Source organism: Eleutherodactylus coqui, chromosome 2 (genome assembly GCF_035609145.1).
Source record: "Eleutherodactylus coqui strain aEleCoq1 chromosome 2, aEleCoq1.hap1, whole genome shotgun sequence".
Classification (NCBI taxonomy): Eukaryota; Metazoa; Chordata; class Amphibia; order Anura; family Eleutherodactylidae; genus Eleutherodactylus; species Eleutherodactylus coqui.
This window is the reverse complement of record NC_089838.1, coordinates 135,095,303-135,113,065: the sequence shown is the minus strand read 5'-3', so window position 1 is coordinate 135,113,065 and position 17,763 is coordinate 135,095,303. Positions and strand designations below refer to the sequence as shown.

At 41.3% G+C, this 17,763-nt stretch overlaps 1 protein-coding gene across 1 annotated transcript in view; it reads left to right on the top strand.

Moving 5' to 3' along the window:
- RAP1B (RAP1B, member of RAS oncogene family) overlaps positions 1 to 17,408 on the top strand; it is a 46,793-nt gene extending 29,385 nt beyond the window's left edge. Inside the window, exons 3-8 of the mRNA XM_066591617.1 lie at positions 3,541 to 3,609; positions 7,196 to 7,252; positions 8,100 to 8,240; positions 11,808 to 11,951; positions 14,365 to 14,480; positions 15,745 to 17,408. Of these exons, the coding sequence (XP_066447714.1) occupies positions 3,541 to 3,609; positions 7,196 to 7,252; positions 8,100 to 8,240; positions 11,808 to 11,951; positions 14,365 to 14,451 (498 nt within the window). The 3' untranslated portion in view covers positions 14,452 to 14,480; positions 15,745 to 17,408. The remainder of the gene's footprint in view (positions 1 to 3,540; positions 3,610 to 7,195; positions 7,253 to 8,099; positions 8,241 to 11,807; positions 11,952 to 14,364; positions 14,481 to 15,744) is intronic.
- The last annotated feature ends 355 nt before the right edge of the window (positions 17,409 to 17,763 follow it).

Here is a 17,763-nt window from a genome sequence, read left to right as displayed (position 1 = left end):
TTTTTTTTTTTTTCTCCCCTAAAAACGGAAACCTCTGTGCATGGAAGGTGTCTGGTACTGCGGTATCTGGTATTGCAGTGTATCATCCCCATTCAAGTAAAGGCAGCTGAACTGCAAAACTGGACCCAGCCCATGCACAGACACGGCACGGTTTCTGGAAAAGCCAGCAGACCTAGTCCTGGGCAAACCCCGTTAAATAATAATCTGCTGCCTGCAGCACCACAAGGAGCAGCTTGCTGCATATGGATTATAAATTAATCTACATGATGAAACATTATGTTGGTAAACGCGTCATAAGTTTTCATCAGTGGATGTTTGGGAGCCCCCACTGAGTGCTAGGGCTAAAGGGCAGAATGACTAGGAGACACAAAATTCTGCTGGAAGAGCCCAGCATTCAGCTGAGCACTTGTATTTGATCGTTCAAGTGCTCGGTGGGGGGTCTTAGCACTTGAGACCCCATTGATCAAAACTTTAGACATGTTTATCATGGCTTTGTATTAAACAGTTAATCATTAAAAATATACTGAAAACATGGGGTTTAGAAAGGGTTGACTTCAGCTTGAAATTTTACTTACTTTGATTTACAGCTTTCATTGCTGTACTGATTTTGCTTTTATCCGCTTAGTGAAACAGCTCAAATTGAGCAGCTAAACTAGGACAGACTTAGAAAAAAAACAGAAAAAAGTACTGAAACATTTTGAGAAACCGATAATATTATAATACTGGCGAGCCGGTGATGACATTGAGAAAGAATGGTGTCATTTGTTTGTTGTAGGCAGCTCAGTTCCTGTTCTTTCCTGTGTCGGATGCCTTATGTCTGTTTGTTCTGGCACTGATTTATTAGTTTTGAGGCTTGCATAGTGAGGTGATTGCTGACAGAGGGGGAGGCTGTTACTACTGCTAAGGAATGGGAAATGTGATCTTGGTGGCTGTTGTGGTGCTCTGTTCTTTTTTCCAAACCTATAAACCTATGCTCAAAAACTGAATTTCTTTTCCCATTGTGTTTGCCGTATACATCTACTGTAGAGACCGGTGAAAACGGTAAACTTTTCTATAGACCAGCGGAGGACTATTTGGCCTCCATTCGAGTGGTATCTATCAAGGTTGCTGTATTTTTGAGCTGCATGGAATAGCACAGTAGACTACGCTTTTCCATGCGGTTGTATCTGGGAAGAAAAGTTTACCATATGGTGTGCTATTTTTTTATTGGTTTTTAATAACAGCTGGCCTTTGAGTCCTCTCGATGAGAATCGTGGCCACCACTTCAACTTGAGGACACAAGACCATATTCTTCTGATTGGTGAGGATCCAATTGGTTGGACCACAAACTAGTATATTCTTCTCGCCTATCTTGTGGATAGGGGAGAAGTTGGTATTTTGGATAATCCATTTAAGGTTGCTCTTGCATGGATCTGTAGTTCTAATGTAATATTTGAGATCCTGCTATCAGGATTCACAAAGAGAAGTCATGCTTGTCCTACTTCAAAATGAACTACAGGACTTGTCTAATGGCAACAGCTCTTGAAGGGTTTGTCCAGTGTGAGGAAAAACATGGCTGCTTTCTTCCAAACACAGCACCAGCCTTGGCCATAGGGTTGTGTGTGATGTTTCAGCTCTGTTCCATTGAAGTGATTGATAGCTGAGCTATCATTTTTTTCACTTTATTTTCCGTGTACTTTTGGTCTTGCTTGTCTTGTATCCTGTGCTTGCTGAAAACTAGACCTGTAATCTGATTGCTCTCCATAGGGAAAGGTTTTACGCCTTGAAACGTCTTCGCATTCAATTTTTTAAAAATAAGTTGAACAGAAATATAAAAAAAAGTTTTCTTCCAAACCTGTCTACAGGTTGTATGTGGTATTACAGCTTGGGCCCCGTTCACTGCCATGGAGCCTAACTGCTGTACCAGACCCAACACACAAATCGGTAGCTAGATTCAGGGGTTCTATAAAACTGATAACACATATGCATATAGGTTTCTGGCCGGCCATAAATATATCTAATAGTCTGTATAGTGACTAGTGTATCCATATAAAGTGAAGCACATCCGTGCAGCTTATTAAATAGTGTGCTATGTTCCATAACCGCTGTGTTTCTCACTGACTGATTCTGACTAGATGGATCGATAACATATTGCCTATTACGTCTGCACTGCTAATGGGAACAGGCAGATGTTGTGCTGCTTTTTCCACAGACATTTAGATAAGCGTAGAACAGTATGTGACACCATTAATGGGAGAGTAGAGAGTTCCTGAGTACTTTCTATTTGTACTAGTCTCCAAGGCTTCCTGGTGTGCGCTCAATGGACGGGAAAGTTAGACCATTGGAGGGCACAAGACTTGGGGTCCTTTTAGATGAGCTGTTTCTCGTTTTGAGTGAGCGAATAACGTCACCGCTAACTCGTTTAGACAGGCAAATGTATAGATGGCTCATTAAAACGAGAGTTGTTCAGTCCCTGTATAAGCAAATGAGAGGGAATAAAACATTGCTGTTTAACCCCTTCCACTCCAATTTGTATTCTGGTTTTCCTAGGCGGCTTACTCTTTTTCTGCTGTTATACATGGCGCTATCTGCTGGCTAAAGCCAGTACTGCATGAGGTGACACGTTGGATAGGCTCCGACAGCAGAGAGGCTGGCAATATACAGCAAGAGAACCCCGACGGACGTCTTCCAACATCGGAGCTGTACAGCCATAAATCATAATGTCTTCAGAGGTCAGACAGTGGATTGGAAAGGGTTAAACTGAATGATAAGGGAACAAGCCAGCAAAGGTTTTTATGCCTGCAAAAAATTAACAAACAAAAGGCGGGCTATTCTCGTTAGTCATTCAATCGTTGGCTATGTTTAGTTTTTTTTTTTTTTTTTTTAACTATAAGTGTTCCATCCAAAAGCACCCTAAGACTTTATAAGGGGAAGAGCAGCAGATAAGCTATTACTCACCAAAGATGCACGTAGCACAGCAATCTGCTGCAAAGAATAGTATATGACAGAATGAGGGGTCGACATACAGTATTTTTATGCCTTTGTTTTCAGGTGTGCAACAAACCCTGGGTGGTTATGGTGTGTTAGTAATCATGCTTTGTGGAACGCTGCATAATGTTAAATGATTTTGATTGTACATGACTGCTTTCCTTCAGAAATGGTGCCCCACCTCCCTGCTGGTCATGTGTAGTATAGCGGCTAATTGCCATTCATCTCAACGGAGTTGAGTGGCAGTATTGAAGAACCTGTGGAAAGGTGTAGTGCTTTTCCTGTAAGAAAGGAGCTATGTTTTTCTAATCTTGTACAATCCCCTTAAAAGCCCGGAGAGTGGTTGATTTTATGGTGTTTTTCTGTATTCCTTTGTAGAAAGGTCAAATGTTTCTAGTTGTGATCACTACTTTAATAGGTCTTGTATGAAAGTTAGTAAACTGGCATGTTCATTTGCTTCCAGTGTATAATACTATCTCTGACCCCCTTTTTTTCCCTCTCTTCTTGATACAGTTTACTTCTAAACCTTTGACATTTCATAAATGTCATTAATCTTGTTTGTTCTTCTCACAGACTGTCCAGTTCGTCCAAGGAATTTTTGTTGAAAAATATGACCCCACAATAGAAGACTCTTACAGAAAGGTTAGTTATGATGACATCTTGTACTGCACCTACTTCATAAACTGGACAGATTCCTTTAACGTCTTTATTTCACTTTTCCAAATGGAAACTGTGCCTTGGAGAGGAGGATCTGTTGTGGTGGCAAGGGCTTGCTGCTGAAAACATTGGCCGTTTTCCCAAAACCTTTAATACTTTTCATGCAGATGACTGACACATTTAGGCATCCTAGTACAGTGGCAGATGTGTGGAGGGAGACAGTATAACAAAGGACTGATTGCATGAAGGCAACAAGTTGTCTGTCATTTGCATAAAGTGTGCCAAGTGTTGTGAAGGTCACAATTCTTCTTGGCCAGGGCCAGTTTCCATGGTGTCTCATTGGGAGCTCTTAATTCATGGGAGGCATACATCCTGCCATTACATACTGCCTTCATGGGAACTTTCAGATTTACCTAAATGTTGCATATTTCCCCACCATCGAGTGATTTTAACATGCTTGTAGGATATGTCATCATGGTCTCGTTGGTGGGGTTCAAATTGTTAGACCTCCAGTTCTTATATCGAAAGGGCTGCATTGGCAATCGGTAGTAAGGGAGGAAGATAATGCATATGTACAGTCTTGATGAATGTTGTGCAATTAAGGAAATTGCATTTCATTCATAATGCTGTTGTAATTCCTCCCTGCTTATATTATAGCATCATGTCTATTCCTTTATTTATTTTTATTTTTGATGCTTTCTGTATAGAGAACTTATTTACCTTTCAGGCTTAATCCATTGAATGCTCAGTCCATAAAAACACAATAGTTGGAGTATAATACTCCTATATCCTATTTCAGTATGGTGTATTTTGAATCAGTAATATGATCCCAAGTACATTCGGAAGCCATCGCCACAAGTGCTTTGTTGTAGCTGCACAATGGTATGAAGTCTCATGCTGGTGTGACTTGCCATGTCATAGGACTCCATCAACTTCATTCATAGTCCCACTCTAAGGGCTCATGCGGAATACGCCTGTGGATTTCCGCTCTGTGAGTACCGTGATTCAAAATAAAGTGCCAGCGAGTGATCACACATTTCCACGGGCTCCATTTCCTGATAGCAATGGTGCCCTCCGGCTGCAGAAATCCACGGTAAAATAGAACATGCCACATTTTTTTCTTCCCACTCGCGGAAATCTGTGATAGAAATCTGCATGTGTGCGTTGGCAGGCAGAGAGTCATTGGCTTCAATAGAACATTGCCACTGCAGAATTCACCCGTAGATGTCCGCCGTAGGAAACGCGGTGTAAATCCGTCCATGGGTATTCACCCTAAGGGCTCATGCCCACAGCCGGGTCTGATTCCGCCTGCGAAATCAGACCCAGCACCCCCCAGAGACCCTATACTCGCCTCTCCGGATCTGCCACCAAAGTGTTGGCCCGCAAGCCGGCGCACATGTGCAGTGCAGCGCATGATGCGCCGGTGCTGGGATATGATACGGATTTCCGCTGTGCCCACAGCGCAGAGTATCGTGGGACGGACAGTTTACATTGACTGCAATGGAAGCCATCCATGCGTTTTTCTGCACAAAGTAAAACATATTTGGATTCTTCCACCGCGAATGGAAATTCGCAGCTGATTTTCCACTCGTTGGCAGGGGAGAATTGTTTTACCCAGCATGTCTATGGACGGACATTTCTGCGGAAATCGCGGCGGCTGTCTGACCGCGATTTCCACAGCGATAATCCGTTCGTGGGCATTCAGCCTAACACTGCTGTATTTACAGGTAGAAGGGAAATTCCACATTTTGTTTTTTGCTAATATTTTACTATGTACATGTTAAGAGCGTGTGTTCCTTTTCTGCATTTAAGCTCTGCTGCACAGATACACAATCAAAGTCTACTGCAAACGATACTGTCAGCAGATTCAGCAAAGTACTGCAGTGGTCTTCCATAGCCCGCAGCTTTGGAGGGACCGTGCTTGCACATCATTCTGACTGCAAGTGACATTTTATTCTTCCTCAGTAGAAGTGTCATGTGCTGTTGCTGGACATCAGCTAGACAGAAGTTGGCTTATGTAAGAACAAACACTGTCTTAAAGACAAAAGTGATTCCAATGGCTGTATATGTTGAGTTATAAAGCTTATAATTGTATTCTTTTTGGGATGTGGACAGATGCTCAGTCCGGTGATGGCCACACACGCCTTAGACATAGATTGGCCAAATCAGACAACTTCAGTGAGATGGGCTGATTCTAAAAGGTGTGATGGCCTCCTGACTCTCCCAGATGCCAGGGGGCTAAAGATTGGGCAATTTGTATTTTAACTGTTGGTTCTTGGGAGGTATGTAGCTGCCAGTGGTGTCGCATCTTCCATAACACTTTACTGTTGGCTTTTATCTACAAAACCGCATAGAAATATCAAACAGTAATTCCTACCTCACCGTTGAGCCGATTACAACATCCAATTTGGTAAAGTCTCACTTTCTGCAGTGTTGTAAAATAAGATACCCAGGGGCTAAAAGTAGCCAGAGCCATAGTTTCATGCATTCATCTGACTGCATAGCCACACTACTATCATTGTAATGGAAGAATGGTCTTGTTCCTGCATGCATAATGCAGAGATGTGAGGGAATGGCGTTCTTAAAGTGAATTTATAACAAAACTACCCTTTTGTTGATTTCAACTTGGCTCACATTTCATAAGTTCCATGTTACTATCTATATTGAATTTCCTGCCAACTGTTTTTTGTTGGCCACTTTTAAGCAGTAATCGCATTATGATCAAAGACACAATTGCGATGAAGGCTTAAACTTCAAAACCTCATCTGCATGTAGTGGGAAAGAATCCACTGGGACATGTTGAGCTGGTGCAGATTTGAAAGTCCCATTACATTGCAGAAAAACTGGAAGTTTTGAATGCAGACTTGACTTTTGCAATGCATGGTGTGCAATCTGTGACAAAAACTGCATGTGAAATGTGGATTTTGCTACAGATATATCACAGACTTGCAGTGGCAAATCTAATCCAAGAGTGGACTAGGCCAAAGGGCTAATGTCCACGTACGGATTTATGCCGCGTTCCCATCTATCCTATGGATTTGTGAAGTCTGATAATGGGACCCCCTCATATCCCTAGAATTAGTGTCCAGTTTTCCTCCCTCTCTCACTCCGCTGTGAGGAGGAGATTCATTAAAGCGGCGGTTGCTCATACGCGGCGCCTCTTCATTCACTTCAATGGAATTAATGGAAATGGCGAAGTACAAGCACTCAGCTATCTCATGCAGTCCCATTGAAGATGAATGGAGCAGCACCACACATGCGCGACCGCCACTCCATTCCAACTTTTTCTCACTGCGAGGGGTGCAGAAAGGCGACTAGAAGGGACACAGAACCCCCATTCTCTGAATCGGTGGGTGTCACTGTGATTAAACTCCCACCACACACTTCAATCACGTATCCTCTGGATCTGTGAGAAGTCTACTTTGAGTTGACTCCTTTTAAGCATTCTTATATTGCACATATATATGAATCTGTATTGTACATCTCCGCATGCAGTACTTGCAGATAGAGACTTAGTATATTATGTTTGTTATTGATTAGACGTTTTTACCTGCTCTTTCTGTTTTTACAGCAAGTTGAAGTTGACGGTCAACAATGTATGCTCGAAATTTTAGACACGGCAGGAACGGTAAGTGTTGCATGTATCTCATGTCCAGTCATGTGGGCGGTCATTGTAACAAAACTTCACAGTCCTCTTTAAACCATACCTGCCATTGGCCACAATCAAAAGTTTACTTGCCATACTTTATTGATTATTGACATATTTGTGATATTAACAGTGATGAAGGATATTCGTATGGCAAACTAGATAAACTATATATTTATACATAGTACTGTGCAAAAGTTTTAAACAGATGTGGAAAAAATGCAACAAAATAAAAATGCTCTCAAAAATTGAAAAAATATTAATACTTCTATTAACAAAATGCAAAGTGAATAGTATAAAGTGATGAGTATTGTTAAAATGCAAGAGATACATTCATAAAATTCAACCCAGCATTATGTAATATTGGACTGCATACTCTAGTGCAGCAGTTCCCAAACTGTGCTCCAGAGCCCTTGGGGCTCCATGAGTGACAGTCAGGGGCTCGGACCGATGTTCTCTGGCGGCTGCTTACCATTGTAGTGATTACGGGTGGGGGGGGGGGGGTACCGCAGCTCCCCGCTATAATTGCACTGCAACGCTGATCCTGGTGCACACTCTGACGTCAGTGTGCAGCCGGGATCCTCCTCCCCTGGGTCCTCTCCTCCTGAGTTCCGTAGGAGAGGACAAGGGAGGAAACGTTCTTACTGAGGGGGCCGCTATTGCTGGGGGGGCCGCTATTGCTACTGGGGCCACCATAACCACTCCCCTGACCACACCTTGGGGCTCCACGAGAAACTTCTGCTTCAAAAAGGGCTCCATGGCTGAAAAAGTTTATCAACTCCTGCTCTAGTATAACCTGCATTCTTTTCATTATTTTGCTTTTCTATAGGAACAATTCACAGCAATGCGGGATCTTTATATGAAGAATGGACAAGGCTTTGCACTAGTCTACTCCATAACTGCACAGTCTACATTTAATGATTTACAGGACCTTAGAGAACAGATCCTCCGAGTCAAAGACACTGATGATGTAAGTTCTGTGCTACTGACACTTGGGGGTGTATTGGCCTCAAAGCTATCTATTTTCTGCATATTGTGCATGTGGATATAGACTCCATGAAGTTCATATAGTGCATTTGGTTGTGTTTTGTTGTTTTTTTTTGAGACGTGGGGTGGGGGGTGGGTAAGGCTTCTGCGTTAACTTTGAAAAGATGGCCTCCAAGCAAATGTAGTTCAAGCTCAATTCAGTCTTTTATTGAAAATAAAACTTGCCAGCACCAGCAGATCCTATTTTCTCTGGATTCAATTCACTTTAGTAAAATGTACCGTTTTTTTTAGACTATAAGACACACTCCAGGGTTAGACAATGGAAAAATACGTATATACTGATTTAAAATTTGCCTGGTGGACTAAGGAAGTGGAGGTGTTAATGACTAAACCACAAGTGGTCTTCAATGTTGCCTCTTTTTCATTGTGTTTTAGGGTACAAAAGGGGGTTAGTATATATTTATCTATTTTCATTGCCTTACAATGGCCTGGTTTATTTGTGCTTGCTGACCACTGTGCTTTTGTAGCACAATGGTTGTTGAATGCGCTCACTAACCTACAAACTACGAAGTTCCCCAGCCTTAGTTCTGGCCATGTGTGCAGCAGGAACACTTGTCCACACTCTATAGGGTGATTGATTGGCCCCAAGTATCCTCCTTGCGTACATCTGGCGCAATATCTCTCCTCAGTCCCTGCTAAACTGGTGACTGAGGAGTGTGCTCTGCCAGATCATTGGGTAACCAGTCAGGGAGGTCTGGCATTACTGCCACACCCTGACTCTGGAGTGTTCATAAACAGCAACTTTTTTTTTTTTTTAGCAAGGTTTTTTTTTTTTCTCCTTGCTAAAAAGCGCTTCTTATCATCTGAAAAATTATAGTGACTGACAAAGTAGATTATGTCTTTTATGTACATACGTTGGTAACTATGTAATGGACAATGCTTGTAGAATTAGTAAGGGCTACTCTGGAAGAATCGAAGATCTCCAAGGAAATGAAGAGTATCAATTTTTCCATATTAGTTGCCTTTGGTTGCATTGTTTGTCAGCTTATTACATTTCATCTAGATAAAGCATGGCTGTACAAGTACCACTAGAAGTCAGTACACTTGAGTATGACCTTCATTTATTGTATACTTGCAGATTATGTATGTTTTTTCATGCGACTAGCTATAGAACTTTCCCCGCAGTATCATTTTGGCTGTTTTTCACTCCTCAAACTGAAAGCTTGCAAATAAAGACAAATTAAAACCGACATTGTGACATTTAACAAGGACTTTTGGGTGTGACCCATTTGTCACAGAACTGCCGTGACTGATGATTTCATTACTGGCCGGTGTATTGTACTTCATAGTCAGCAGTCAGATGCAGATAAGTGTTGTGTGGAAGAAACTACCTTTTCATACTTTTTCTCCATAGTCACGAAGCTTATTTTTCAGCAGTTGCTTTATTTAGTACAGTGAAGCATTAAAATATTTTCCACTTCACTGCACATATGCATTTAGCACACGAGAATTATGTGTTCAACATGTTTAATAACATTCTTACACTTGATTATCTGAGAGCCACACTACAAGAACACGGCAAAAATAATCCTAGTCATAGGAAGTAGGAGGCGGCACGTCTGTCACACCTCATACTCTACAAGCCGTATTGCATATACAGTGGTGCCTTGGGTTAAGAGTTTAATTTGTTCCGTGACAGAGCTCTTAACCCAAAACACTCGTATGTCAAATCAATTTTCCCCATTTGAAATGAATGGAAAAACCATTACTCCGTTCCGGATCACGAAGCTATCCTACTGATTTCAATGGGGATGGCGTTGCCCCATTGAAAGCAATAGGACGCCGGCACCCCCGCAGTGGTTTTTGGGGAAGGGCTTTAAATATAAGTCCTTCCCTGAAAATCGTCCCTAACTGTAGTAAAAAAAAAAAAATATATATATATATATATATATATATATATATACTCAGCTGTCTGCCGAGGCTCAGGCGCGTCTAGCCGCCGCTTGTTCTCCCTGCACTGCTATGAAGCTTTCAGCAGACGGGGATTAAAAATGCAGGGAGAACAAACGGTGGCTAGACACAACTGAGCCCCGGCAGCGGTGGACAGGTGAGTATATATTTTTTTTACTACAGCTAGGGATGGTTTTTCAGGGAAGGGCTTATATTTAAAGCCCTTCCCTGAAAATTACTGCAGGCGTTGCCAGCAGGCCATTGATTTCAATGGGGCCACTGGCAGCAGCGGCGGCCCCATTGAGAGCAAGGCTCTTAACCCAAGTTTTTGCTCTTAAATCAGAGCAAAAATTTGGGAGAGAGCCTGCTCTCAAGTCAAAAAGCTTGTAAGCTAAAGCACTCTTAACCCGAGGTATCACTGTACAGTCTTTCGATAGTCTTTTTGCTGTCAAGGACCAGTCCCATATTCCAGAGTCTACAGAGTTTGGCATTGTCTTGAACAGAATTTCTGATAGTAGAGCTGGATCCCTCCTGACGGTAGTTTTTCTAAGTACTCTCGTTGGCACTAACTTTACTAACTGTGAGAGCCTTCTGCATTTGCAGTTAGTTTGCATGGCTGACTAAATGCGGGGAAATGTTCGTTTTGTGGTTGCCTTGCTAACAAAACAAAACTAAGTTATAAAAGACCATTACCTCTAAATGGACAGTTCAACTAGTGCCACCACATCCTTTCAGTGAGTGTTCGCAGTGCTGTTCTTTAATGCAGTTTCATTTCCTGGTATTGTCAGATATACGTGTTATCTCACAGGATTATAAAAGAAACGCCTCATTACTGAATATCGCGTATTGTTATATGTGGGGTGTATGCGAGCTCGCAGCTACAGAAAACACAATTGTTTTCTGGTAAAACCTTCTACTCCTTATATAACTTTTTATGTAAGGGTGTAAAAGCGGTCCTATCCTCTTTGTAGGCCTACTCCGCACGGAGGTGCTGATCCCCTGCTAAGACCATAGGAATGTAATCCATCAGTGGGAAAAATCCTTCTGGCATTGTGATGCTTTTTATATTTCCATAAAGTGGTAGTGCAAATAAGTCATGGTGCTTCATGATGTAGATAAGGGTTCGGTCACATTGGCGTATGTCGCCCATGTGTTATGCATGTATTACGCAGTGCTAAAAGCCCATTTATTTCTATTGGGCTACTCACATCTGCCTTTTTATTTTTTTCATGCTTGTGTAAAATAAAAAAAACACAGCATGTCCTATATTGGCGCTTATTATGCACCACTGTGGGATATGCAGATTTAATATATGCATCTAATACACAGACGACAATCACCTGTGCAAGTGAGCCCAAAGTCTGTTCTAAAAACAAGCCCATAGCTTTCTCCATATGCTCTTTATGCACTCGCCCGTTCAGCAAGAACCACAATCTGTATGCAGTATGTAATGTGAACTTTGTACATCGGCGTACAGCTAGCCAGTAAACATAAGCTGGGCTTTTCGTTGAAACTGTATTAACGCTGATAGTAGATCCGCTATTGTCCTGAGCTTGTAAATCTATCAGATGGAATTTCTAACCAGAGTTCTAATATCTAGGTGCCAATGATTTTGGTTGGGAACAAATGTGACTTGGAAGATGAACGGGTTGTTGGCAAGGAACAGGGGCAGAATCTAGCAAGACAGTGGAACAATTGTGCATTCCTGGAGTCTTCTGCCAAGTCGAAGATTAATGTCAACGAGGTAAACATTATTCATTAGTTGTGTAAGTTATGTTACAATTCTGAAGTATGAGGTCAACTATTTCTAATGAGCATAGTTTATAATGGATCAGCAATGTACATATATGGTTAGCCATTAAATACAGCATGGAGATCTTGTAATCCATTCCTATACAAGACAAAACTCCCTACAGTGAAAGCATCTTTTACTGAAGGTTGATGTTTATCCATATTAATGCTTAGACCCATATTGGGCTAGATCCTTTAGCTCAGTTGGTCAAATAAGTGATCAGATTAACATCTAGTTTGACCACCACTTGTACAGTCTTTAAGCTGTATTGCTTGAATAAAGTTAAAAATGAGACAACTGAAGCCCCACTTACACTGATGGATGATCGCTCAAATGATAGTTTGTGACACTTTTGAGCGATCATCTTTGCGTACTTTATAGTAGCTAAGTAGCTACTATAGAATATGCAAGTGGAGCGGGACACAGCCGTAGCCGCTAATAGAAGAATACAGCTGTTTTGCATAAACAGACAGCTGTATTCTTCTCCGCTCTGACTGCCTGTGTCCCCACTGTGAATTCACGGCAGGACACGGGCACAAAGAATCTTATCAGCGCAGCTGGCTGATAACAGCCTGATTGCTCAATTCTAGCAAGCTACAATTCAGCAATCACCGACTCGTGCACGATGGCAGTGCATTTAGGCAGAATGAGAATCGTTCAAAAGACTGCTTTGAGTGATTTTTGAGCGATACTCGTTGTGTCTAAAAGGGCCTAAGGTCCTCGAAACAGTAACTATGATCAAGTGTGTTTCCATCCTTCATGTTCAGAACAAAAGCTCACCTGTTGGGAATGCTGCTTTTTTTTTTTTTTTTTTTGTTTATCCTACGCGTGTTTTTGTTTTTGTGTAACCTTGATTTAAAATTAGTTTGTATATCTTTTTCAGGTAAAATGGGCAGAATTAGGAAAATATAGATAAATGAAGAAAATTCCTTATTTTCCCATGCTATGTTTTTAAGATAGTTTAATATTTATCCCCAAAATTAATACTAAAATTATTTTGCCCATAACAATGTTATGCAGTTTCTCTGCAAATAAGACCTACCCCGATAATGAGCCCTACCCTGATTTTTAGGGTGGGGTGGGGGATTGAAATATAAACCCTAGCTACACTAGGTAAAAAAAAATGCAATACTCACCTTGCAGCCAGCGTCTGTGTCCTCTACGTTGGTCTCCCCGGCGGTTGGACAGGCTGCTCTGTAATCCTCCCTCCTGTCATCTCTCTGGTAAACTAGGCTTTGAATTCCCCTGCCTCCAGCAAGTAAGCCCTGTGATTGGATCAAGCGCTAGCCAATCACAGGCGGCGCTCTATCATTTACAGCCGGGTGCTCCGAGCAGAGAACAGCTGGATGCAGAAAACAAGCAACTCCGCTTGTCTTCTGCATCCCCTGCTTGGAGCGCAAGGTGATCACTCAACGTTTGAGCGATCATCTTGCCATGTAATGCACACAACGATTATCGCTCAAAAACCATCTTTTGAGCAATAATCGTTGTCTAAATGGGCCTTAAAATTGGTGACTTGAGGGATTTATAGTATATTTGGCGTAACCTACCGTCTGTATGACGGGAACTTTTATTAATGTCTATGCATCTGACATCCATGCAAAACTAGTCCAATTTATGCAGGATATTTAAAATTGGTGTGTGGGTCAAAAACGGTCTGTACTTTTTATTGGAAGTACTAAGCTCCTTTTTTTTTTTCTCTTCACTGTAGAAGTACAGTTTAGTAAGGAACACATTCCTACAGTCCCTACATAAAGATCACTGATAAACAGTGATCTAATGGTAGAAGCCCATCAGATGACTTTTATTTGTGATCTGTATACACAGCCAAGCACATTGCATCTTTTCTGTACACCTTCAAGCCGGCGGGGTTCACTAGTGACCCCCTAAATGCAGATTCAGCACTTCTGCATCAGGAACACTGCACTCAATAGGAGTGCTGGTTTCAGAGCTGATTTTTAGTTAGTTGTAACACTACAGGATCAGGTTATTGGTATAGCAGCCTGATCCCATTGATGGCACTGTGTGCAGGAGAGCACAGTGCCATCAAACACAACACAAACTAATGGGCTGCTGCAGGCACAAGGACCAGCACGGCAACATGTTAATGTGGGGTGGTTGGAAAGGGGTTAGCGTCCCAGATCTGCCCAAGTCTTACATTTAATACAATCTCTAGAATTTATAAGGTGCAGCTCGAATTTATTTGTAGGATGCTTTAACAAACTTGCTTGGTCCATGCTTTACAGCGTTAGATGGTTTATACCATTGCTAACATTAGGACCATAGTGAAGGTGATCCTTTTTGTTTTTCCTTTTTTATATTAGTTTATCCTTTTTACTTACTAGTGAAATCTTTCTGTTCACAGATTTTTTATGATCTTGTGCGACAAATTAACAGAAAAACTCCTGTACCGGGAAAGGCACGCAAAAAGTCAACATGTCGGCTGCTTTAATACACAGATGTGCTGTAGCTCTGAGCCAGGTATCACACTTTGTTTAAATTTGATGATATTTTTCTTTTATATGCAAACAGAATATCAAACTCTAGATAAAGTAAGAGCATTTACCCAGCTGTTCAAATGGAGAGAGTGACCACTGTATGCACCTTGTGTAATTGTCAGTGTTCACTGAGCTAGTGGGTGGAAACTAGCTGCCGCGTCTCCCATACACAACCCTCAGCAAGTAGGAGGTCCTGCTTTTCTCAGTTTTGTACACCAAAGCAGCTTGAAGATGTTATGTAGCTGCACTGGGCAATGTAGATGTGAATTCTGCACTGGGTATGATAGAAAATACTACAGCCTTTAGCAGCCCAGACCGTGAATCTCTCTTACTTTACAGCTCCTTCTCCTACCATAGACTTGTATGGGCACCATGTAACCTGGTCTCTCAGTGAGAAGTCTCTCAAGCTAAATTTTAGCAGTGAACTCTGACTAAATAGCCATTGTGAGTAAGGGAAGGAAGTGACTCCTACTTAGAAGAAGCTTTAATATATCCTAGAGAAGAAATGCCTCCTTCATTAGCTTCTGTGATGAATTATGCAGAGTTTCTTGAAACTACAGTGCCAATTTAAACTCCTTTTTAGAAATGGTCAGATCTCTCCCTGAAATATAATTTCTTTTTCTATACAGCGAGTGGATGAAAATGTCTGTTTCAAAGCTAGGGCAATGAAAAAGTTAATGTTTTGTCTTTAAAGGGGATATCCAAGATGATAGTTTTATCTTAAGAGGGCTCTTCCATGGGGGTAAAACGTAACAAAGATTTAATACTCCTCATCAGCGGCTCTGGGTTTCCTTGCTGATGCAGCCAATGACAGCTCCATAATAATTGCTGAGCCCTGTCATTGGCTGCAGCAGCCTATTTACAGGAGTGCACAGGCTGAGTGCAACCTGTAAACATTATGTCTGCAGGCAGACCAAAGCAGCCGACTGGGGACAAGAGCGAAGAGGTGAGTTTTCTCCACGGTGAGCCCTTTTTGTCATCTTGGATAGCCCCTTTAATAACCAACCTATTTTGTTCTAAATATTTGCAGTGCAGATTAGAACAAGCTGTCAGCCACCCCCTCAAAATATTTGTCTACACTAGTTTTATTTTGGAGGCGAATCTGTCTTGTTGATTTCAGTATATTGCACATTTTGTCGTATTTTAAAACATCTTAGACTAATGGCAAAGAATCTGCATGATCAATCAACCACACATCTCAAAAAGCTTTACTCTCTTATTAACACTAATTCTGTACCCTATTGCAGGTCTGAAGAACTGTTGTCTAACAGTGCCAGCATTCCAACTCAAATTATCCTGTCAACTCCAATGGACTTTCCTGTGGTGGTACCCTTTACAATATGGATGGAAGTTGCAAGTTCAGATTGTGCACCATCAGAATCCCTCCTAAAGTCACAAGAAAGATGCCTGCTTTTTGAGAAGTTCTTCACGTATGCAACTGGGAACAACAGAGCCCACATCCAGTATTACTGTTAACAGAGACATTGTTCGCACAGCAATGTTTTCACGTGTCCAAAAAACGTGTACTGTATTCTTTCACAAGCCCTTCCTTTCTATTGGAGTGTACAATGAAAAGCACCACTATTTTAGCTTACTAAAAACGAGAAAGTCCAAAGAGCTCCTCTATAGACTACTCCCGATGACCTTGCATCTTTCGTATTTGTAGCTTCTTGTAACTATTTTTTTTTTTTCTCCTTCCTTTAAAGAAATACAAGAGCAACATCTATTGTGTTGTACAAAGTGCTTCTCACAACTATGATTTTTGCCTTTCTTCTTCCTTCGTTTTTAGGGAATCCTGTGGAGACTTGTATTGCACCCTTCTGGAGGCAAAGGAGTCATAATAAATTTATTTCTCATAGTCTGTCTTGGTTGAACATTCTGCCTTTGATATCTCTTTAAAGGGACGTTCCATAAGTTCCTTTCTGTTACTCAAGTGTTTCCATTTCCCCACTCTGTTTACATAGGGACAAACGTTTATAGAAGTGTATACAGTGGGGGTCTACAACAAGAAGTGTATATTTTAAGAGGGTTTTTTTTTAATGATTTATCAATATTTTGTAAATCATTTCCAGGCTTCTGCAGCTGTAGATTCTCACTGTGAGCCCTTGTCTTTCCCCTTGCTTGCTCATGCATATGTGTATTTGCAATACCAAATAATACAGATTTAGTACCTTTTTTCTGTCAGTGGTTGTATCCCATGTGTATTGTTTTGGTTGCGTTGTTAAATGGTGGAAGAGTTCAGTGGATGTGAATGTGGGACGTAATTTTTTTAATCCTGTGTTATCAGCCACAAGGCCTGCGTTGCAGTAATTAACTTTTTTTTTTGGCTGGTTTATTTATCAATGCCTTGTTGCTTTGTATGCATTAACATTTGGGTGTAAAAATTGTGTAAATATCCAGCAGGGAACCACAGTAATTCAATTGACCAACCTAATGCTACAACTGCTTTATGGTGGCCAAATGTAAACTTAAAAGCCTTAAATAAAGTGGTGCAATTTTGTATCTTAGGACCAGTTCAGTAAATTTGCATTGCCATGCAAGGGCTCTCATTATGGATATCTGCCACTTAGTGCTTTCTACTAACAGCACTTGTTACAGTAACTTCGGCATCATTTAAGTGCACCGCATAAACACTCTGCAGCCTTCCCCCCCCCCCCCCCCCCTCTTATGTGCCAATTAGGAGAAATATTGTACAGGGCCCTCAAGTGTCACGGATGGTTCTACAAATTTGATACGTGAACATTTTGTGAAAGTCAATTTAATTCTTTGTTCTGGAAGCAGTATGAAAAAAGCAGCGTGTGTTGAAAGCATCATAAATGGCAATGAAAGCGTAAACAGTTTAATGAATTTCTTGAGTTGACTTGCAGGTGTTTTTGTTCACATTGTGCATTAAAGGTTAATTATCTCATCATTTTTCCTTTCTGGTTATTTTGTTCAGGTAGCAGAATGAAGGATAGAGTCGGCTCAGGAGAAACTGCATTTCTTCCTAGAGTTTTCATGTGACTTCTGTTTGCTTTGCCACAGTGGCAGCCTCTTCTGACTCTCCTTTTTTCCCATTGCTTACAAATGATGTTTATTCCCCCCCCTTGCGAATTGACGTCTGAACTCTGCTTATAAACAGACGGAAATAAAATACTGTAATTTCTTGTATGCAAATTAACTGAAGCTGTGGCACATTGGTTCTGTTTACTAGCTCCATCAATAACTAGCCACAGCATATGTCTAAATCTGTAGTGTCTGCTAGAAGCAAAGAGTCTTCTTTACCA